Below are 24,219 nucleotides of genomic sequence, written 5' to 3'. Positions count from 1 at the left end.
GCTGTCAAGGCTAGACATTTTGCACCATGCCTATCTGATGTGCATTGATTTTAAAGGTTTGAGGGGGATATCACACAAAGGTTCGAAGGTTATCGTTTTTAGTGAGTGAAAGGGATCATTTTTGTGTACAGTAATTGTACATTCTGGAAAGGCAATGCCTCAAACCATTTAATTTTCTCAACCTGTGTCTGTCGTAATTGTGTTTCTGCAGATCTTCTGATGGCCTTGTCAACCTCATCTGATGTTATAGAAATGCACAACCCTTACAATTCACATACACTGTAAAACAGTAGAGTACAATTCAGTTTCTTTAATGCCAGTGATTGATAGTTGATATGTTCTATTTTAACAATTTTATTCAACCATAAGGCTTTTCCCTGTAAGTGTTACTTTGCTGTTTCCAGATGTTCAACAGGCAGATAATACTATATACTGATAAATACCCAATTTTGCTTTATCATTGTAGTCAATATGTAGACACACTAAATGTTACAAATAAATATTATTTTATTTCACATACATGATTTTATTTAGTTTTTACTTTGAACTTGTCACAATCTAAATGATTCTACAACAAAATGAGGAACTACCACAACAAAGTCAAAATTTCTTACTGGGGAGAAAAGATGTCAACTTCACTGTAGTAAGATGGACACATGTATTTTGCCATTAGGCAAAGGTTACAGTCAAAGGAATAAAAATACAAAAATACGATGAAAAACTGGTCTTTGTAGGTTCTCTGTCAACTTCAAGATCCTCAAAAGCATTTATTACTCCCCAGAATAGTGTTATAATACTCACTTTTGTAAAAACCTCAAACCACTTTGATAAATAAAATACATTTTCTTTTATGGTTGACAATAAACAAACAAAAAATATTTAGGGGAACAGGGGTATCTTTTCTCCAGTGTGTCGTTGCAATCCTGTAGAAGCCCTTTCCCATATTCATGGACAATCTCATAAGTGGGGAGTTACAATTTTGCTTATTAGGTTGGGGAATTGAGATTTTGGCTGACTTTGCATCCCATGGGTATTGCTATGAACAGTATGTTTTAATGAATATGTACATACACGTACATAATGAAGCATTTACGTACACATATGCAAAGATTATGGTCGGAGGGAATGATGCTCAGTTTGATCAGTCTGTTCTGTGAGTAAGCATGGTGCAAGACCAAACAAATATTAGTAATACTTTTAGATACAAATTTGTACTGTACACAGTTCTGTAGTGTCTTTAATTCCAACCCAGCACTTATGGATTCCTTTTGGGTATATAAATTGAATTTGAAAAGCTCGATTACTGACACCTATTCCTTACAGGTCACCTGGGTAGCAATTAAGTTCATTTCGGAGGATCCGTGTCAGACAGGCTCACTGACAACTGTGCAAAAACATAAGTCACAATGTCGTGGCATTGCATCCAATAAGATGGAATGATTTGGGACTGCACTCCTGTGTCCTGTTATGGCGCTCTGCAGTGCTATTTCCATTCCCAGTAGCATTCTCATGCAGTAGTGGGAAATTCAGAAGTTAATTAATAATCCTTAGATTATTCCCAACATTTGCATTCCCAGATTCACAAACCATGTTAGATCATTTTCATGTTAAAGCGACGGGGTCCAGCTTGCCCCTCTGCTCCTCCATCTATAGAGGTGCCATTAGACTTGGACCGAGGTACGTATTCAATATCTATGTTGTTTTTATGCTTCCCTTTGCCCCGACTCCAAACGAACAGGAGCAGGAAGCAGAACAAAACCACCCCCAGGAATGTGAAACAACCCATTGCTGTCGACACTAAGATAGTCTTTAGGTCCAAGCCATAGGTCACGTTGATAGTCCCATTGGTAGTGGCATTGCTGGGATCTGTGTAGTACTGGGTCCTGTTTGCGTAGAGCGACCCCAGGCTTTTCACTGCTAGGGAGGTCATTAATGAGTCGTTACCCGCAGTGTTGGTTGCCATGCAAAGGTACACCCCGCCGTCCTGCACCTCGGCTGCCTTGATCTCTAGCGTCCCATTGTTGTGGACCATGACTCTACCGTGGCTCTTGTTGGTGAGGAGGTGCCGGCGTGGGGACAGCCACGAAACCACCGGCCTGGGGGTCCCCTCAACACTGCAGTGCAGTCTCACTGGCTGACCTTCGTCCACGGCAATTGTCTGCGTCTTGTTCTCTCGTATTTTGGGCTTGGTGCACGTCACATAGTAGGAGAGCAGGGTCTCCTTGAACTCCCTGAAAGGCTTGCCGCGGATGCCCTCGGGGGTACTGCACTCCGGCTGTGAGTCACCAAAGTAGATGGACTGTCTCCTCTGCAGGATCCACATGAGGCGGCAGTCGCAAACCAGGGGGTTGTCATCGATCAAGAGGACCTCCAGAGCCTCAGGAGCTTGGAAGACACCCTTCTCCAGGGTGTCCAAACGGTTGTGGGAGACGTTGAGGACCTTGAGCCACCGGAGGCCCTGAAATGCGTACGGTTCAACGGTCGACAACTGAGCCCCGACCAGATGCAGTTCCCTTAGGTGCACCAACTCCGACAGCATCCTCCCTTCGATGTGTCTGATGCGGTTGAAGGACAGGTTGAGGAGCGTCAGGTAGTGCAGGTGCTTAATTGCCTGGTATGGGAAGGTGGACAGGTTGGTGTTGGTGATGAAAAGCGTGGTTAAATTGAGGCCATGCAGCGTGTTGGCCGGCACACTGTCGAGCGAGGTCCAGCTGTCAATCTCCAGGTGGCGCAATCGGAACAGCTTCTTGAAGGAGTAGGCATGCAAGGTGCTGATGCTGAGGTATCGCAGGTGAAGTCTTACCAGGTTGTGCAGGTGGGACAGGGCCTCAGTAGGCACCACCGTCAGATTGCATCTCTCCAAGGTTAGCGTCTCTAGGCTCAGCAGTCCACTGAACGCCCTGTGGGAGATGTACACTAGGTCATTGTCACCCACCTCCAGGAACTTCAGATTGTTCAAGTCCTGGAACATGTAGTCCAGCAGGATGACAATATTGTTGTCACTGACGTCCAACCGGGTGAGGTTGGACAGGCCTGTGAAGACGCCCATAGGAATGAGCTTAATACGATTGCTTTTGAGACTGAGTGAGTGCATGCTGTACAGAGGGTTGAAGGCCCCCGGCTCCACATAGCTGATAATGTTCCCACTGAGGTCCAAATCCTCTAGACCAGGATAGGGGGCAAAGTCATCCGGGTTGACGGCCTGCAGCTTGTTCTTGCTCAGGTCCAGGATCCTGGTCTCGATGGGGATGCCATCTGGGATGCTCGGTAGGCGTTTGCGGTGGCACAGGACCGACTTGCTCTGGGCCGAGCAGTCGCAGCGGGCGGGACATCCTAAGGCGGAACCCACGAAGACAGCCACAAGAGCCAGTCCCAGGAATGGTTGCCAGCATGAGAGGGCCGTGTGCAGCATGACTTTACTCATACAGTCGACCATTCTGTCACGGCTCTACGAGAGAGAGGGAACACACACAACAAGAGAATATAGTTAGAGAGCATAAATTGGTAAGAATAAGTGACATGTAAAAAATCTGCTGCTGTAGTGAAATTGACTGTCATCTTATCTCAATGAACATTAAGGACAGATTAGAATGGCCTTGTTTCTCTGACGCAAATGCATCATTTTCAACATCCTGAGCCATCATAAGCGTTTCACACAGTACTGCAGCTGAAATCAGCAGTCATGCCCCACCTATATCCCCCGACTCGCATACTTATTCAACATACTGTCACAATTTAGGTCATTGTACTCTTTTCTTTCAATGGTTTACGCTCAGGCTTTGAATTTAAGAACAATTTGTCTATAGTCATTTGTTATATCGGTTGGGTCTCCTTATAACACAAATCACTTCAAACAGTCTGCAGTCTATTGTTGTGTTTTATCCAGAGCAAACTGATCAAGGGTTATGAGTGGAGGAGTTATAAGAAAACTGTCTCTATAATACGTCTGTGGAGGCTATCTGATCATTATTCTAACCAAGGAGGATTCAGTGGATGTAGTCGGATTTATATGTATTACCTGTGCAAAATATGTAAGACCATAAGCAGCTAAACAATGACACTTAATCTTTTCATGTTCATATTGTAAAGTGAGGAATTGCTAGCAACAATGCTTGAATGAAGTCCACAAGTGATGTTTTTGTCCAATTCAACCTTTTTTAATCAAAGAAAGACGTTCCATCTATTTCCATCTCTGTGTGTTTTCTTCACATAGAAACAGTTATATTGTTTATACAGGACCATATATTTTGCTTCTCTGACCCTTACACTGAAATAATGAGCATGATTTTATTGATTTTCTTAGATAAACTTCCACCCCTCATAAGTAATAGAAACTGTACACCAGCTGCAAAATGACCATGGAACAAAAGAAAAAAACATGATTTGAAAAACATGATTATTTCTGCCATCCAAACACATTGAGAGTGAACACAATCAACACGTAGAAATTGTTGGAGGGCAGAACCTAATGGGAAGAAAATGAGGTTTGTAATTATACGGATTATCACAAAGGCCGCAAAAGCTAATAAATGAAGATCCGGGAGGTTAATCCGTTTTTAAAAATCCAATAAAAAAATTCATCCAAAAGGTGTCAAAACAAACACCATTACACTCTGAAAGAGTAGCATCTGTAGTCAAGATGTGTCTGCTTTGGTTTTCAGCAGCAGAGAGTGGGGTTGAGATATTGCCTCTCACCTGTAGTAATAGGATGGGCCAAAGCCTTACATGGAACAAGATTCTCAAATAAATTCCTTCAACAGTAATGTAATGCCTCAGTGTAACCCTAACACTTACTCATAAGGGGCACAGGGGCACATGCCCCATCAGATTTGTCCTGTTTAACATACATACATACATACATACATACATACATACATACATACATACATACATACATACATACATACATACATACATACATACATACATACATACATACATACATACATTTTCAAAAGTATGTGGACCCTTCAAATGAGTGGATTTGGCTATTTCAGCCACAACTCTTGCCAACAGATGTATACAATCGATCAGACAGCCATGCGATCTCCATAGACGAACATTGGCAGTAGAATGGCCTTACTGAAGAGCTCAGTGACTTTCAACGTGGTACCGTCATAGGATGCCACCTTTCCAACAAGTCAGTTCATCAAATTTCTGCCTTGCTATAGCTGCCCCGGTCAAATGTAAGTGCTGTTATTGTGAAGTGCAAACGTCTAGGAGCAACAACCGCTCAGCCACGAAGTGGTAGGCCACACAAGCTCACATTACGGATCCGCCGAGTTCTGAAGTGCATAGAGCCTAAAAATCACCTGTCCTTGCTTGCAATACTCACTACCGACTTCCAAACTGCCTCTGGAAGAAACATCAGCACAAAAACTGTTCGTTGCGAGCTTCATGAAATTGGTTTCCATGGCCGAGCAGCCGCACACACGCCTCAGCATGGGCAATGCTAAGCGTCGGCTGGAGTGGTGTAAAGCTCGCTGCCATTGGACTCTGGAGCAGTTGAAACACGTTCTCTGGAGTGATGAATCATGCATCACCATCTGGCAGTCCGACAAATGAATCTGGGTTTGGCAGATGCCAGGGAAACGCTACTTGCCCCAATGCATAGTGTCAACTGTAAAGTTTGGTGGAGGAGAAATAATGGTCAAGGGCTGTTTTACATGGTTAGGGCTAGGCCCCTTAGTTCTAGTGAAGGGAAATCTTAGTGCTACAGCATACAATGACATTCTAGACAATTCTGTGCTTCCAACTTTGTGGCAACAGTTTGGGGAAGGCCCTTTGTTGATTCAGCATGACAATGCCCCCGTGCACAAATGGTTTGTCGAGATCAGTGTGGAAGAACTTGACTGGCCTGCACAGAGCCCTGACCTCAAACCCTTCGAACACCCTTGGGATGAATTGGAACACAGACTGTGAGCCAGGCCTAAACGCCCAACATCAGTGCCCGACCTCACTAATGCTCTTGTGGCTGAATGGAAGCAATGTTCCAACATCTAGTGAAAAGCCTTCCCAGAAGAGTGGAGGCTGTTATTGGGGGACCAACTCCATATTAATGCCCATGGTTTTGGAATGAGATGTTCAACGAGCAGGTGTTCACATACTTTTGGTCATGTAGTGTATATTATTCATATTATTGCACATTTTGTTCTGTTACAGCCTGAATTAAAAAATCGATTACATGTATTTTTTTTCTCACCCATCTACACACAATACCCCATAATGATATAGAGAAACCTTGTTTTTAGAAATGTTTGCAAATTTATTGCAATGAAATAATTCAGAAATATCTAGTTTATTAAGTATTCAAACCCCTGAGTCATTATATGTTAGTCACTTTTGGCAGCGATTACAGCTGTGAGTCTTTCTGAGTAAGTCTCTTAGAGCTTTGCACACCTGGATTTTACAATATTTGTCCATTATTATTTTCTAAATTCTTCAAGCTCTTTCAAATTGGCTATTGATCAGTGCTAGACAACCATTTTCCATGGTGGCGAAGTAATTACATTATAGCAATTAAACACTGGAATGGTAGAATGTGCAGAATCTATATACAGCATGTGCAAATTGCCTTATCTCCCTTATCCTACCTCATTTGCACATGCTGTATATAGATTTTTCTACTGTGTTATTGATTGTATGTTTGTTTATTCCATGTGTAACTCTGTGTTGTTGTATGTGTCAAACTGCTTTGCTTTATCTTGGCCAGGTCACAGTTGCAAATAAGAACTTGTTCTCAACTAGCCTACCTGGTTCAATAAAGGTGAAAAAAATAATAATCTGTACAGGCTTCCTTCTTTTCACTCTGTCAATTAGGTTAGTTTTATGGAGTAACTATGTACAATATTTTTTATCCATCCTCAGTTTTCACCTATCACAACCATTAAACTCTGTAACTGCTTTAAAGTCAGCATTGGCTTCATGGTAAAATCCCTGAGTGGTTTCCTTCCTCTCCGGCAACTGATTTATGATGGGCACCTGTATCTTTGTAGTGACTAGGCGTATTGATACACCTGCATTTATTTAGGCTTGCCATAACAAAGGGTTTGAAGACTTAATGACTCAAGTAATTTTTATTAATTTGTAAAAATGTCAAAAAACAGAATTCCACTTTCACATGATGGGGTATTGCATGCAGACCAGTGACAAAAAAATCTCAATTTAATCAATTTTATATTCAGGCTGATAGACAATAAAATGTGGAAAAGGTGTAAGGCTGTAGATACTTTCTGAAGGCACATTTAAAACATCTGCTCTTTCCATGACATAGACTGACCAGGTAAATCCAGGTGAAAGCTATGATCCCTTATTGATGTCACTTGTTAAATCCACTTCCACCAGTGTAGATGAATGGGAGGAAAAAGGTTAAAAAAAGATTTTTAAGCCTTGAGACAATTGAGACATGGATTATGTATGTGTGGCATTCAGAGGGCGAATGGGCAAAACAAAAAATGTAAGTGCCTTTGAACGGGGTATGGTAGTAGGTGCAACAAGGCTGGGTTTTTCACGCTCAACAATTTCCTGTGTGTATACAGAATGGTCCACCACACAAAGTACATCCAGCCAACTTGACACAACTGTGGGAAGCATTGGAGTCAACATGGGCCAGCATCCCTGTGTAACGCTTTCAACACCTTGTAGAGTCCATGCCCCATCAAATTGAGGTTGTTGTGCAACTCAATATTAGGAAGGTGTTCCTAATGTGTTGTATACTCTTTCTCTCTCTCGCTGTCTCTCTCACTACTACTACTACAACTACTCCTACTTCTACTAGCCACCTAGTCATTTTATGAAGTTGGCTTCAGCTAGCCCAGATAGCTAGTTATAAGGTTGGGAGATTGGGAACCTATGTACGATACCCTGATGAAGACAGCTTGGCTGTCGAAACGTTGGATATTACATTTTTGCATCTGAGCTCCTAGAGTGTGCGGCTCTCCCTTATTTTAAAGTTTTCTACTCCGCTAGCCAGCACCTCGCCTTAATAGGTGTGCGTTTCTTTTTCTTCTAGAGTGCAGCAGTATCTAACAGGTAATATCTAACAATTCCACAACTAAACCTAATATGTAACAAATTCCACAACAAAACCAAATACACACAATCTAGTAAAGGAATGGGATGAGAATAGATAAGTATAAAATATATGGATGAGCAGTGACAAAGCGGCTAAGATTCAATAGATAGTAAAGAATAGATAGTGAAGGATACAGTATACAGTATATACATATGAGATGAGTAATGCGAGATATGTAAACATTCTTGAAGTGGCATTATTAAAGTGACTAGTGTTAGATTTATTAAAGTTGCCAATGACATCAAGTCTTTAGGTAGGGAGCCGCCTCTCTGTGCTAGTGGTGGCTGTTTAACAATCTGATGGCCTTGAGATAGAAGCTGTTTTTCAGTCTCTCTGTCCCAGCTTTGATGCACCTGTACTGACCTCACCTTCTGGATGGAAGAGGGGTGAACAGGTAGTGGCTCGAGTGGTTATTGTCCATGATGATCTTTTTTGCTTTCCTGTGACATCGGGTGTTGTAGGTGTCTGGTAGGGCAGGTAGTTTGCTCCTGGTGATGCGTTGTGCAGACCTCACCACCCTCTGGAGTGACCTGCAGTTGTGGGTGGTGCAGTTGCTGTACCAGGTGGTGATACAGGCGGCAGGATGCTCTCAATTGTGCACCTGTAAAAGTTAGTGAGGGTTTTCTGTGACAAGCCACATTTTTTCAGCCTCTTGAGGTTGAAGAGGCGAGGTTGCGCCTTCTTCACCACACTGTCTGTGTGCGTGGACCATTTCAGTTTGTCGGTGATATGTACACCGAGGAACTATAAACTTTCCACCTTCACCACTGCTGTCCCGTTGATGTGGATAGGGGGGTGCTCCCTTTGCTGTTTCCTGATGTCCATGATCATCTCTTTTGTTTTGCTGACATTGAGTGAGAGATTATTTTCCTGACAACACACTCCGAGGGCCCTCAACTCCTCCCTGTAGGCTGTCTCGTTGTTGTTGGTAATCAAGCCTACCACTGTAGTGTCGTCTGCAAACTTGATGATTGAGTTGGAGGCGTGCATGGCCACGCAGTCGTGGGTGAACAGGGAGTACAGGAGAGGATGTAGGTGAAAATTCATGACTATGGTTGATTTTCAGTAACCTATACTGTTCTCTTTGAAGTAGAAAGAATAATCGATATAAGTTTAAATATTAGACATGTGTAAACAGAATGAAGGCTGAACCCATGTGAGTGTACAAAACTGGATCAACTTCGAATTAACCATTGGACATGTAAAAAACAGAATGTAAGCAGAATCTGTGTGGATAAGGCAAGGTAGACTAACAAGACGTGACTGGTCTGGGCCATATCTGATCTTGTGAAGGCTACTGGACACGCACATGGGTTAATCATACATAAACAACATCGGCCTGAACTTCTAAAGACCTCTGGACAGAAACATTAGCTAATCAATGAGGGGCAACAGTAGGAGGGGGCATGTCATGCCACCAATAGAATCTATGCCCCAATGTCTGAGCCAATAAGAGAATGGAAACTTAGTAAGACAACAAGATTCGTAAAGTGGAGTGATGATGTTATGTAAGGATAAGACTGTATAAAAGCCATGTACTAAAAATGAAGAGTTAGTTCTTCCATGGAATTGCTCGGCTTTGTTACTCTCTATAATAAAGTCTATTTGAATTCACAAGCTCCGGTATCTGAGAAGTATTTGATTCAATATTTCCACAATAAGGGCTGAGAACGCACCCTTGTGTGGCCCCAGTGTTGAGGATCAGCGTAGTGGAGAGGTTGTTTCCTACCTTCACCACCTGGGGGTGGCCCGTCAGGAAGTCCAGGTCCCAGTTGCACATGGCGGGGTCGAGACCCAGGGTCTCAAGCTTAATGATGAGTTTGGAGGATACTATGGTGTTGAATGCTGAGCTGTAGTCACCTGAAGCATGAGGATCTGCAGCGTGTGGTGAACTTCATCAACAACTACGCAGAGGATTATGCAAAAGTATTACCAGGACACAAACACTTTGGTGGAAAGATGCTGCCATCCCATGTGACAAAAGCAGCAGGGTGGTGTCTCTACAAGGAATCGATGAATATAATTTTGAATATAATTTTCATTGCATTGTATGAGGTTATTCTTCTTATCTAAACTTGAGAGGTACATTTATGTTGTGCAAGGTTGTAATGTCTTCTACATGTTTTTGGTTATTTCCTGTTTTACAGCTTTGATGCTCTGAAGCCTGGTGTTGTTGTCGCCAAGGAGCATAACGCTGACATCCTTCCTCCCATAGATGGTCTGTCTGTACAAGCAACACCTGGACTGGACACAGCTAGACAAACGTATGTTTTTGAGAAGATCAGGCAGTTTTGCGACGAAGAGGCTATGGACATCACATTCCCTGCACCAAAGTCAAGGGCAGAACAGAAGAAGACTCTCCGGATTTAGATTCCTTTGTTCATGTGTGGTTCGGACAGACCAGTCATCAGCACTATCTGCAGTGCCTCTATTCAGATGACTCTCTCCTAACACACACGCCATATATTGCTGCTACTATTATTATTTTTTATCCTGCTGCTCAGCCACTTTACCCCTGATTGTATGTATACAACTACCTTATTGATCACTGATATTGTTACTGAGATTTTTCTTGTACATACAGTATATTATTTTATATATATTAACAATATCTATTTCTGATATTGCTACTATGCAAGGAACCATTTGGCTGTACCTTTTACACCTTCTGTAGAGACCATCCACTTGGCAAGATGTGGCTGGAGGTTATAGAGTTTCTTTCACATGACCCATACATTTAGACAAGTGTGTCTGGGTAAGCATCATCTAATATTTATAAAATATGTTTTTTCTGTTTACCTGTTTTTTCCCTTATTGTAGACTACTACTTTTACCACTTTTAGTCTTAATCTTTACTACACTACTCACTTTTTAGCACATGACCTCACATGTGAATCCTTAAAGAGATGGATGGGGCAGGCTTAAGAGGGTGCTGAATGGGTGTAGACAAAGGAGATCTCTCCAGTAGGTACCAAAACATTGAAAGGTAATTTTCTCAAAACTTTCAAAGCAGAATTACTTTCCCATTGTTCCTCAAAAATGCAGTGTATGATATATCATTTTGTAGCTCTGAGTCTCTACTTTTATCCAACGTAAAAAATAAAATTTCAAATTTTGCTACATAAAAACGATTTGAGCCAGTCAGTCACATATGTGACTAGTTTCAGGAAACTAGGTGTATGTCCCGTGTCACTACTTCACAGGAGAGCCAATTGAATGCACACTTTTGTTTCCTTCACTCTGCGGTCCAACTCACCCCAAACCATCTCAATTGGGTTGAGGTCAGGTGATTGTGGAGGCCAGGTCATCTGATGCAGCACTCCGTCACTCTCCTTCTTGTTCAAATAGTCCTTACACAGCCTGGAGGTGTGCTTTGGGTCATTGTCCTGTTGAAAAACAAATGATAGTCCCACTAAGCGCAAACCAGATGGGATGGTATATTGCTGCAGAATGCTGTGGTAGCCATGCTGGTTAACCTGTTAGGGCTAGGGGGCAGTATTGACACGGCCGGATAAAAAACGTACCCAATTTAATCTGGTTACTACTCCTGCCCAGTAACTAGAATATGCATATAATTATTGTCTTTGGATAGAAAACACCCTAAAGTTTCTAAAACTCTTTGAATGGTGTCTGTGAGTATAACAGAACTCATATGGCAGGCAAAAACCTGAGAAGATTCCAAACAGGAAGCGCCCTCTCTGACAAGTTGTTGTTCATCTTGGCTCTTTTTATTGAAGACTGAGGATCTTTGCCATAACGTGACACTTCCTACGGCTCCCATAGGCTCTCAGAACCCGGGAAAAAGCTGAATGATATCGAGGCAGCCTCTGGCTGAAACACATTATCGCGTTTGGATAGTGGCTGGTCAGAGTACTCTGAGACTCACGCTCGTGCACGAGGGCACGAGATGTATTTATTTTCTCTCTCTTTGTACGTATACAGGCTTTCCCGGTCGGAATATTATCGCTTTTTTTTACGAGAAAAATGGCATAAAAATGGATTTTAAACAGCGGTTGACATGCTTCGAAGTACGGTAATGGAATATTTAGATTTTTTTTGTCACGAAATGCGCCATGCTCATCACCCTTATTTACCCTTTCGGATAGTGTCTTGAACGCACGAACAAAACACCGCTATTTGGATATAACAATGGATTATTTGGGACCAAACCAACATTTGTTATTGAAGTAGAAGTCCTGGGAGTGCATTCTGACGAAGAACAGCAAAGGTAATAACATTTTTCTTATAGTAAATCTGACTTTGGTGAGTGCTAAACTTGCTGGGTGTCTAAATAGCTAGCCCTGTGATGCCGAGCTATCTACTGAGAATATTGCAAAATGTGCTTTCACCGAAAAGCTATTTTAAAATCGGACATATCGAGTGCATAGAGGAGTTCTGTATCTATAATTCTTAAAATAATTGTTATGTTTTTTGTGAACGTTTATCGTGAGTAATTTAGTAAATTCACCGGCAGTGTTCGGTGGGAATGCTAGTCACATGCTAGTCACATGCTAATGTAAAAAGCTGGTTTTTGATATAAATATGAACTTGATTGAACAAAACATGCATGTATTGTATAAAATAATGTCCTAGGATTGTCATCTGATGAAGATCATCAAAGGTTAGTGCTGCATTTAGCTGTGGTTTGGGTTTATGTGACATTATATGCTAGCTTGAAAAATGGGTGTCTGATTATTTCTGGCTGTGTACTCTGCTGACATAATCTCATGTTTTGCTTTCGTTGTAAAGCCTTTTTGAAATCGGACAGTGTGGTTAGATTACCGAGAGTCTTGTCTTTAAAATGGTGTAAAATAGTCATATGTTTGAGAAATTGAAGTAATAGCATTTCTAAGGTATTTGAATAACGCGCCACGGGATTACACTGGCTGTTGAGTCGGTGTACATTGAATTCTAAATAAATCATTGACAGAGTCACCAGCAAAGTACCCCCACACCATCACACCTTTTCCATGCTTCACAGTGGGAAACACACATGCGGTGATCATATGTTCACCTACTCTGCATCTCACAAAGACACGGCTGTTGGAAACAAAGATCTCAAATTTGGACTTAGGTCTATTGTCTATTGCTCGTGTTTCGTGGCCCAGGCAAGTCTCTTCTTATTATTGGTGTCCTTTAGCAGTGGTTTCTTTTCAGCAATTCGACCATGAATGACTAATTCACGCAATCTCCTCTGAGCAATTGATGTTGAGATGTGTCTGTTACTTGAACTCTCTGAAGCATTTATTTGGGCTGCAGTCTGAGGTGCAGTTAACTCTAATGACTTACCCACTGCAGCAGAGGTATCTCTGGGTCTTCCTTTCCTGTGGCGGTCCTCATGAGAGACAGTTTCATCATAATGCTTGACGGTTTTTGCAACTTCACTTAAAGAGACTTTCTTGAAATATTCTGGACTGACTGAACTTCTTGTCTTAAAGGAGAGATAGACTGTCGTTTCTCTTTGCGTATTTGAGCTGTTCTTGCCATAATATGGGACTTGGTCTTTAAGCAAATAGAGCTATCTTCTGTATACCAACCCTACCTTGTCACAGCACAACTGATTGGCTCAAATGCATTAAGAAGGAATGAAATTCCACAAATTAACTTTTAACAAGGCACACCTGTTAATTGAAATGCATTCCAAGTGACTAACTCATGAAGCTGGTGAAGAGAATGCCAAGAGTGTGAAGAGTGTGGCTACTTTGAAGAATCTCGAATGTAAATTATATTTAGATTTGTTTAACACTTTTTTGGTTACTACATGATTCTATATGTATTATTTCTTAGTTTTGATGTCTTCACTATTATTCTACAGTGTAGGAAATAGTGAAAATAAAGAAAAATCCTTGAATGAGTAGGTGTGTCCAAACTTTTGACTGGTACTGTGTATATTCATTCTTGAATATAATTTATAATATCCTCATGAGCTTTGTTCAACTGTCACACTCCATGAGAACCTAAAATATGAGCTTGTTTTTCTCCAATGTTGGTAAACTTTGTAATTGTAAAAGAAACACTGTATAGCCTGTTGAAACAATAATTTTGATTTCATGGCTGGTCAGTCCATGCATCCATAACTCTGTCTATTAATCTGAGAGTAGTTACATTTCTCTAGGCCCATCCCTGAGCTTTTTACCAAAACAGAGGCGGGGCGACCGTTATTTTATTGTTTCAAGATATCAAAGTGTCACCAACAAAAAGGTAAACAATAGGCCTATATCAAATGCAGCTTATGGCATTCATTTTTCACATGTAACTAGCATTTTCAGTAGTGCTCAAAGCATGCCATTCTGTGAGCACTGCATTTATTTTTCAACTCAAATCAATGAGCCCAATCAGTCCTCCATGACAACAAAATCATAAACAACAGCGTAGGGCTGGCTAATAGGTCCTTAGTTTTGGGGTTATGCTCATGTAAAACAGTTTGGCTAATCTATTCTTTCATATTTCCAAGTCCTATTCTTGAAGATCAAGGGTTATAACATTTATTGAAATGACTTGAATTCTCATAGACTTTGGTTTTTAATGTAAAGATATAATTTCATCGTATTATTATATGTAGTAGAAAGCGATGGAATTAGAACAGTGGTTCCCAAACTGTTTATAGTCCCGTACCTATTCAAACATTCAACTTCCAGCTGTGTACCCCCTCTAGCACCAGGGTCAGCACACTCTCAAATGTTGTTTTTGCCATCATTGTAAGCATGCCACACACACACACTTCGATACATTTATTAAACATAAAAATTAGTGGGAGTTTTGTCACAATCGTGAGTAGTGACAAAGAGCTCTTATAGGACCAGGGCACAAATAATAATATAATAATAATAAATAATTTTGCTGTTATTTAGCCAACTTACATATAAAACCTTATTTGTTCATCGAAAATTTTGAATAACTCAACACAGGCTAATGAGAATTGTGTGCTTGACAGGATGCACATAACTCTGCAATGTTGGGTTGTATTGGAGAGAGTCAACTAATTTCTCACACACAGTCTGTGCCTGTATTTAGTTTTCATGCTAGTGAGGGCCGAGAATCCACTCTCAAATAGGTACATGGTTGCAAAGGGCATCAGTGTCTTAACAGCACGATTTTCCAAGGCAGAATACTCTGAGCGCATCCCAATCTAGACATCTGGCAGTGGCTTCTGATTAAATTCAATTTTCACAGATCCGCTTGTTGCAATTTCGATGAGGCTCTCTTGTTCAGATATCGGTAAGTGGACTGAAGGTAGGGCATGAAAGGGATAACGAATCCAGTTGTTTGTGTCGTCCGCTATATCACATTTGAAAATGTCCGTAAGCTTGAGTTAATTTGCACACAAAAAAATCATACAATGATGGAAAGACCTGTGTGTTGTCCTTGTTAATGCAGACAGAAAAGAGCTCCAACTTCTTAATCATAGCCTCAATTTTGTCCCGCACATTGAATATAGTTGCGGAGAGTCACTGTAATCCTAGATTCAGATCATTCAGGTGAGAAAAAACATCACCCAGATAGGCCAGTCATGTGAGAAACACATCATCACACAAGCGGTCAGACAAGTGAAAATTATGGTCAGTAAAGATATCTTTAAGCTCGTCTCTCAATTTAAAAAAAAACGCGTCAATACTTTGCCCCTTGATAACCAGCGCACTTCTGTATATTGTAAAAGCATTTTATGATCGCTGCCAATATCATTGTATAATGCAGAAAATACCAGAGAATTCAAGGGCCTTGCTTTAACAAAGTTAACCATTTTCACTGTAGTTTCCAAAACGTATTTCAAGCTGTCAGGCATTCCCTTGGCAGCAAGAGCCTCTCGTGGATGCTGCAGTGTACTTAAGTGGCATCAGGAGCAACTGCTTGCACTTGCATTACCACTCCACTATGTCTCCCTGTCATGGCTTTTGCACCATCAGTACAGATACCAACACATCTTGACCACCAAAGTCCATTTGATGTCACAAAGCTGTCAAGTACTTTAAAAATATCCTCTCATGTTGTCCTAGTTTCCAGTGGTTTGCAGAATAGGATGTCTTCCTTAATTGACCCCCCATAAACATAACTGACATATACCAGGAGCTGTGCCAGGCCCGCCACGTCTGTTGACTCATCCAGCTGTAACGCATATAATTCACTGGCTTGTTTGCAAAGCAGTAATTGTTTCAAAACATCTCCTGCTTTTCTGTATAGTTTATTTTGGACTTTTCACCCCAGCATTGTCCCAGCCATATCCACGGCAGCAGGAAGAATTAAGTCCTCCACAATAGTATGGGGCTTGTCTGTCCTAGCCACTCAGTAGCTCACCATATTAGAGGCTTCTTGCCCCTTCTTATTAATGGTATCTGTTGCTACTCAAAAGTCGGCTTTATTCAAGCTCAAAAAACTCCCATGGCTTATTTTAAAAATTTTCATGTTTCGTTTCTAAATGTCAGCGCAAGAGTGAAGGTTTCCCGCGAGAGAGTAACGGTTAATGTGATTGGATGTTAATTATTTGACTAGGCTACCTGTATTTGACTTTGTGTTGTTATTTCGCTGAACACTAGATGGTTAAATTTAATTTTTGGCAGTGAAACGAGGCTACTCAGGCGAAAAAAGAGGAAAATATAAATGTACTGTTTGATGTACTGTTTTTTAAAAATGTTTATATGAATCACATTTTTATTTGGCATACCCCTGATGGCGTACCCCAGTTTGGGATACCTGGCTTAGAAGAAGAAGCCTACATAACAAACCCATAAAGTAAAATTTTACATCCATATATGGCCAGCGATGTAAACTTTAATGTTGATTTATCCTGCAATAGATGTCATTCAATTGGTAACATACATTTTTGTCTTCTTCTCCTGCCTCGTAAGGGGAAAGTAATATGGTGACAACGAATGTAGGCTGTGTGTAGCGGTTAGCGGTTATAATATGAAGGTTTTGCTTGGAAGTGTTTTTTTGCCTGGTCGCAGACAGCTGATGTGTTGTGCACTGAAGTCAACAAGCAAAGGGAAAAAGTGAGTAAAGGAGAGCGAATAGACGTGAGAAGGAATTATACAACGATCAAAGGGATGAACGTGAACTGTGTTTGAGTGTGATCAGGGGTGTATTCATTTGGACGATTCTGTTAAAATATTTCTTAAATGGAAGCAAACTGAACGAAACCGGAATAAACATACCTGAATTTGTCCAATAGAAACTTTTGTTTGCAACTGTTGGACAAATGATTACACCCTGTAAGGTGATATTGCATGTGCCAATGTATGTCACCTTGATTACTCAAATTTCTCTTGACCTCTGCACCTACGTTGTAAACTTTCATTCATAGTCTATTTTGTAGCCACCTCATGAAGGGCATAGGGAACATTTTAGCATCATGGAGTAGCCTAAACTTATCAACATTACTGTTCATTGAGCTGGTGAATGGAATATGAATGACAGTCATCCGATATGCGCATTAAAAAATATTGTCCTCCCTCATTAAACAGCACCAACAGCCACTGATGACGTCACATGTTATCACATTAACTGCACATAAGATCACGTGATGACATGAAAGAAAACTTGTTTTTTTTCCGTAATGGATGAGCAACCATGACGTGCCAGAGTGTTCATCCTTTTACTTGCGCAGTCACAACCAACACACATTGCCATCCTGCCCAACATGTGCAATAGCCTACAGTATGTGGCATGACTTCACCATAGTGTTTTCACATTCTTCCTGAACGCTTTTGGCTCTCGTGTCTTTTTTACATTTTATTTCATCTTTGTTTTAACCAGGTAGGCTAGTTGAGAACAAGTTCTCATTTGCAACTGCGACCTGGACAAGATAAAGCATAGCAATTCGACACATTCAACAATACAGAGTTACACATGGAATAAACAAAACATACAGTCAATAATACAGTAGAACAAAAGAAAACAAAAAGTCTATATACAGTGAGTGCAAATGAGGTAAGTTAAGGCAATAAATAGGCCATGGTGGCGAAGTAATTACAATATAGCAATTAAACACTGCAATGGTAGATGTGCAGAAGATGAATGTGCAAGTAGAGATACTGGGGTGCAAAGGAGAAAGTTAAATAAATAAATACAGTATGGGGATGAGGTAGATAGATGGGCTGTTTACAGATGGGCTATGCATAGGTGCAGTGATCTGTGTGCTGCTCTGACAGCTGGTGCTTAAAGTTAGTGAGGGAGATATGAGTGTCCAGCTTCAGAGATTTTTGCAGTTCATTCCAGTCATTGGCAGCAGAGATCTGGAAGGAAAGACGACCAAAGGAGGAATTGGCTTTGGGGGTGACCAGTGAGATATACCTGCTGGAGCGTCTGCTATGGGTGGGTGCTGCTATGATGACCAGTGAGCTGAGATAAGGCGGGGCTTTACCTAGCAGAGACTTGTAGATAACCTGTAGCCAGTGGGTTTGGAGACGAGTATGAAGCGAGGGCCAACCAACGAGAGCGTACAGGTCGCAATGGTGGGTAGTGTATGGGGCTTTGGTGACAAAATGGATGGCACTGTGATAGACTGCATCCAGTTTGTTGAGTAGAGTGTTGGAGGCTATTTTATAGATGACATTACCAAAGTCGAGGATCAGTAGGATGGTCAGTTTTACGAGGGTATGTTTGGCAGCATGAGTGAAGGATGCTTTGTTGCGATATAGGAAGCCGATTCTAGATTTAATTTTGGATTGGAGATGCTTAATGTGAGTCTGGAAGGAGAGTTTACAGTCTAACCAGACACCCAGGTATATGTAGTTGTCCACGTATTCTAAGTCAGAGCCGTCCAGAGTAGAGGTCGGCCGATTATGGGTTTTTTTAACGCCGATACCGATACCGATTGGAGGACTAAAAAAGGGGCCGATACCGATTAATCGCCCGATTTATTTATTTATTTATTTGTAATAATGACAATTACAACAATACTGAATGAACACTTATTTTAACTTAATATAATACGTCAATAAAATCAATTTAGCCTCAAATAAATAATGAAACATGTTCAATTTGATTTAAATAATGCAAAAACAAAGTGTTGGAGAAGAAAGTAAAAGTGCAATATGTGCCATGTAAAAAAGCTAACGTTTAAGTTCCTTGCTCAGAACATGAGAACATATGAAAGCTGGTGGTTCCTTTTAACATGAGTCTTCAATATTCCCAGGTAAGATGTTTTAGGTTGTAGTTATTATAGGAATTATAGGACTATTTCTCTCTATACGATTTGTATTTCATATACCTTTGACTATTGGATGTTCTTATAGGCACTTTAGTATTGCCAGTGTAACAGTATAGCTTCCGTCCCTCTGCTCGCTCCTAACTGGGCTTGAACCAGGAACACATCGACAACAGCCACCCTCGAAGCAGCGTTACCTATGTAGAGGAATTGAAAAAACTACTCCAAGTCTCAGATCGAGTGACGTTTGAAACGATATTAGTGCGCACCCGGCTAACTAGCTAGCCATTTCACATTGGTTACACCAGCCTAATCTCAGGAGTGGATAGGCTTGAAGTTATAAACAGCGCAATGCATTGCGAAGGGCTGCTGGCAAAACGCACGAAAGTGCTATTTTGAATGAATGCTTACGAGCCTGCTGCTGCCTACCACCGCTCAGTCAGACTGCTCTATCAAATCATAGACTTAATTATAACATAATAACACACAGAAACACGAGCCTTAGGTCATTAATATGGTCGAATCCGGAAACTATCATCTCGAAAACAAAACGTTATTCCTGTTACATTGCACAACATTCAGTGTTATGTCATAATTACGTAAGATTCTGACAAATTACCCAAAGTGTTGCATATACCCTGACTGCGTGCAATGAACGCAACATGACACAATTTCACCTGGTTAATATTGCCTGCTAACCTGGATTTCATTTAGCTAAATATGCAGGTTTAAAAATATATACTTCTGTGTATTGATTTTAAAAAAGGCATTGATTTTTATGGTTAGGTACAGTCGTGCAACGATTGTGCTTTTTTTGCAAATGCGCTTTTGTTAAATCATCCCCGTTTGGCGAAGTCGGCTGTCTTTGATAGGAAGAAATAGTCTTCACAGTTCGCAACAAGCCAGGCGGCTCAAACTGCTGCATATACCCTGACTCTGTTTGCAAGAGAAGTGACACATTTTCCCTAGTTAAAAGAAATTCATGTTAGCAGGCAATATTAACTAAATTATGCAGGTTTAAAAATATATACTTGTGTATTGATTTTAAGAAAGGCTTTGATGTTTATGGCTGGAGCAATGTGTACCTAAGCGATTATATGCAACGCAGGACAGGCTAGATAAACTAGTAATATCATCAACCATGTGTAGTTAACTAGTGATTATGATTGATTGATTGTTTTTATAAGATAAGTTTAATGCTAGCTAGTAACTTACTGTCACGTCCTGACCAGTATAAGGGTTATTTGTTATTGTAGTTTGGTCAGGACGTGGCAGAGGGTATTTGTTTTATGTGGTTCGGGGTGGTGTTTTTGTAGAAGGGTATTTGATTTATGTATTCCGGGATTTTTGGGCACTGTTCATTGTTAACGTATTTCTATGTTTAGTCTAGTTAGTTATTATTTCCGGGTTTTGGTTTATGTTCTATGTTTTGTACTTCTATGTTCTTTCTGGGTTGGTGTAGTTCTATGTTTAGGTTAATGGGGGGTTGGACTCTCAATTGGAGGCAGGTGCTTTCTCGTTGCCTCTGATTAAGAGTCCTATATATGGGTATGTGTTTGGTTTAGCGTTTGTGGGAGATTGTCTCTTGTTTTGCGTGTCTATGCCTGACAAGACTGTATTTTCGTCGTTCATCATTTTTGTTATTTTTGTATACGTGTTTGTTTGGTTTTCCTTCTTTTGCCTATTAAAAGAAGATGAGTATACAACCAGCTGCGTTTTGGTCCTCCTTTCCAGACGACAACCGTTACAGAATCACCCACCACAAATGGACCAAGCAGCGGAGTAAGGAGCAAAGGCATTTCGACATGGACTGGCGGGAGAAATGGACGTGGGAGCAGATTCTGGCCGGAGAGGGCCCATGGAGGAAGTCTAGTGAGGACCGGGAACGCTACCGGGGAACACGCCTGGCAAGGAAACCGGAGAGGCAGCCCCAATAATTTTTTTGGGGGGGGCACACGGACAGATCAGTGGAGCCGAGGATGGAACCAGAGCTAGTCGGGGTAAAATTGGACGTGAGAGAAACAGAGACTATAAAGGAATTGATGGGAAAATTGGAAGAGAAAAGGATGAGAGAGCTACTGTGTTGGTGTATTAGGCATGACATTCGCCCTACAGAGCGTGTCCTAATGATATCACCTGAGTTAGAGTTTTATACTAGTCCTAAGGTGCATGCTAGCTGTCTGGTGAAGATAGTACCAGCACCACGCACCAGGCCTCCAGTTTGTCAGCCCAGTCCAACTCGTCCTGTTCCCGCTCCCTGCACTAGCCCTGAAGTGCGAACCCCTAGTCTGGCACGTCCAGTACCAGCACCACGCACCTGGCTTCCAGCGCGTCAGCCCAGTCCGGTATGTCCTGTTCCTGCTCCCCGCACTAGCCCTGACGTGCGTGTTCCCAGGCTGATACCTCCAGTACCAGCACCACGCATCAGGCTTCCAGTGCGTCAGCCCAGTCCGACTCGTCCTGTTGCCGCTCCCCGCACTAGCCCTGAGGTGCGTGTTCCCAGGCTGATACCTCTAGTACCAGCACCACGCATCAGGCTTCCAGTCCGTCAACCCAGTCCGACTCGGCCTGTTCCCGCTCCCTGCACTAGCCCTGAGGTGCGTGTTCCCAGGCTGATACCTCCAGTACCAGCACCACGCATCAGGCTTCCAGTGCGTCAGCCCAGTCCGACTCATCCTGTTCCCGCTCCCCGCACTAGCCCTGAGGTGCATGTTCCCAGGCTGATACCTCCAGTACCAGCACCACGCATCAGGGTTCCAGTGCGTCAGCCCAGCCTCGAGAGTTCGGCAATAGTGTGCAGTCCAGAGTATCCGGCAACAGTATGCAGTCCAGAGTATCTGGCAACAGTGTGCGGTCCAGAGTATCCGGCAACAGTGTGCGGTCCAGAGTATCCGGCAACAGTGTGCAGTCCAGAGTATCCGGCAACAGTGTGCAGTCCAGAGTATCCGGCAACAGTGTGCAGTCCAGAGTATCCGGCACCAGTGTGCAGTCCAGAGTATCCGGCACCAGTGTGCAGTCCAGAGTATCCGGCAGCAGTGTCTAGTCCGGAATCGAGGGAGACTGCCTGTGATCCGGAACCGAGGGAGTCTGCCTGCGACCCGGAACCGAGGGAGTCTGCCTACGACCCGGAACCGAGGGAGTCTGCCTGCGACCCGGAACCGAGGGAGTCTGCCTGTGACCCGGGACCGAGGGAATTGGCCTGCGACCCGGGACCGAGGGAATCTACCTATGACCCAGAACCGAAGTGGTCTGCCTGTGACCCGGAACCGAAGGGGTCTGCCTGCAACCCGGAACCGGGTGAGTCTGCCTATGACCCGGAACCGGGTGAGTCTGCCTATGACCCGGAGCCGGGTGAGTCTGCCTATGACCCGGAACCGGGTGAGTCTGCCTATGACCCGGAACCAAAGGAGTCTATCAGCAACCCGGAACTAAGTAAGTCAGTTGACGATCCGGAACAAAAAATTATTAACTATGTATTTAATGAGTCTGCCTACAGTGTGGAAAGGAAGAGGTCTGCCTACGATCCGGAACAAGGGGAGTCTGCCTACGGCCCGAAACTAATCAAGTCTGTCTGCATTCTGGAGGACAGTAGGCCGGAGCCAGAACCACCTCCTGTATAGGTGGGTTGGGGAGGGGGGGGGTGTAGCACAAGTGCCATCGGTGACGGCAGCCACCCTCCCTTCCCTCCCTTTAGTTTAGGGGGATTTTTTTTATTTTTTTATTTTTTATTTTATTTATGAGGTGCATCCGGGGAATGCACCTTTAGGGGGGGGGTACTGTCACGTCCTGACCAGTATAAGGGTTATTTGTTATTGTAGTTTGGTCAGGATGTGGCAGAGGGTATTTGTTTTATGTGGTTCGGGGTGGTGGTTTATTTAGTAGGGCGTTTGATTTATTATTTCCGGGTTTTGGTTTATGTTCTATGTTTTGTACTTCTATGTTTTTTCTGGGTTGGTGTATTTCTATGTGTAGGTTAATGGGGGGTTGGACTCTCAATTGGAGGCAGGTGCTTTCTCGTTGCCTCTGATTGAGAGTCCTATATATGGGTAATTGTTTGGTGTAGTGTTGTGGGAGATTGTCTCTTGTTTTGCGTGTCTATGCCTGACAAGACTGTATTTTCGTCATTCATCATTTTTGTTATTTTTGTATACGTGTTTGTTTGGTTTTCCTTATTTTGCCTATTAAAAGAAGATGAGTATACAACCCGCTGCGTTTTGGTCCTCCTTTCCAGATGACAACCGTTACAGTCCCAGAACTTTTTTTGAGTTAGTACTACAGGATGCAAATTTCTGTTTGAAAAAGCTAGCCTTAGCTTTTCTAACTGCCTGTGTATATTTGTTCCTAACTTCCCTGAAAAGTTGCATATCACGGGGGCTATTCGATGCTAATGCAGAACGCCACAGGATGTTTTTGTGCTGGTCAAGGGCAGACAGGTCTGGTTCTACATTTTTTGGGTCGCAGGCAATGAGGCAGTGATCGCTGAGATCTTGATTGAAAACATCAGAGGTGTATTTGAAGGGCGAGTTAGTTAGGATGACATCTATGAGGGTGCCCGTGTTTATGGATTTGGGATTGTACCTGGTAGGTTCATTGATCATTTGTGTGAGATTGAAGGCATCAATCTTAGATTGTAGGATGGCTGGGGTGTTAAGCATGTCCCAGTTTAGGTCACCTAGTAGCAAGAGCTCAGAAGATAGATGGGGGAAATCAATTCACATATGATATCGAGGGCACAGCTGGGGGCAGAGGGAGGTCTATAGCAAGCGGCAACAGTGAGAGACTTGTTTCTGGAAAGGTGAATTTTTAGAAGTAGAAGCTCGAATTGTTTGGGTACAGACTTGGATAGTAATACAGAACTCTGCAGGCTATCTTTGCAGTAGATTGCAACACCGCCCCCTTTGGCAGTTCTATCTTGGCGGAAAATGTTATAGTTAGCGATGGAGATTTCAGGGTTTTTGATGGTCTTCCTAAGCCAGGATTCAGACACGGCTAAGACATCCGG

The 24,219-nt window shown here is 42.3% G+C and overlaps 1 protein-coding gene across 4 annotated transcripts in view; it reads right to left on the bottom strand.

Annotated features, from left to right (window-relative positions):
* Positions 1-489: 489 nt before the first annotated feature.
* The window catches only part of LOC106611587 (leucine-rich repeat and immunoglobulin-like domain-containing nogo receptor-interacting protein 2), a 467,988-nt gene continuing 444,258 nt past the window's right edge, over positions 490-24,219 (bottom strand). For 3 of the 4 annotated variants that reach the window (XM_014211957.2, XM_014211960.2, XM_014211956.2), the window contains one exon: positions 490-3,448. In XM_014211957.2, coding sequence (XP_014067432.1) covers positions 1,592-3,436 — 1,845 coding nt within the window. In that variant the 5' untranslated portion in view covers positions 3,437-3,448 and the 3' untranslated portion in view covers positions 490-1,591. Of the gene's footprint in view, positions 3,449-11,330; positions 11,378-24,219 lie in introns of those variants that run through there. The other variant, XM_014211961.2, reaches the window with a different exon arrangement.

This window comes from Salmo salar, chromosome ssa09 (assembly GCF_905237065.1).
Source record: "Salmo salar chromosome ssa09, Ssal_v3.1, whole genome shotgun sequence".
In the NCBI taxonomy this organism is placed as follows: Eukaryota; Metazoa; Chordata; class Actinopteri; order Salmoniformes; family Salmonidae; genus Salmo; species Salmo salar.
Note: the sequence above shows the minus strand (reverse complement) of the source record. Positions and strands in the feature narration are given on the sequence as shown.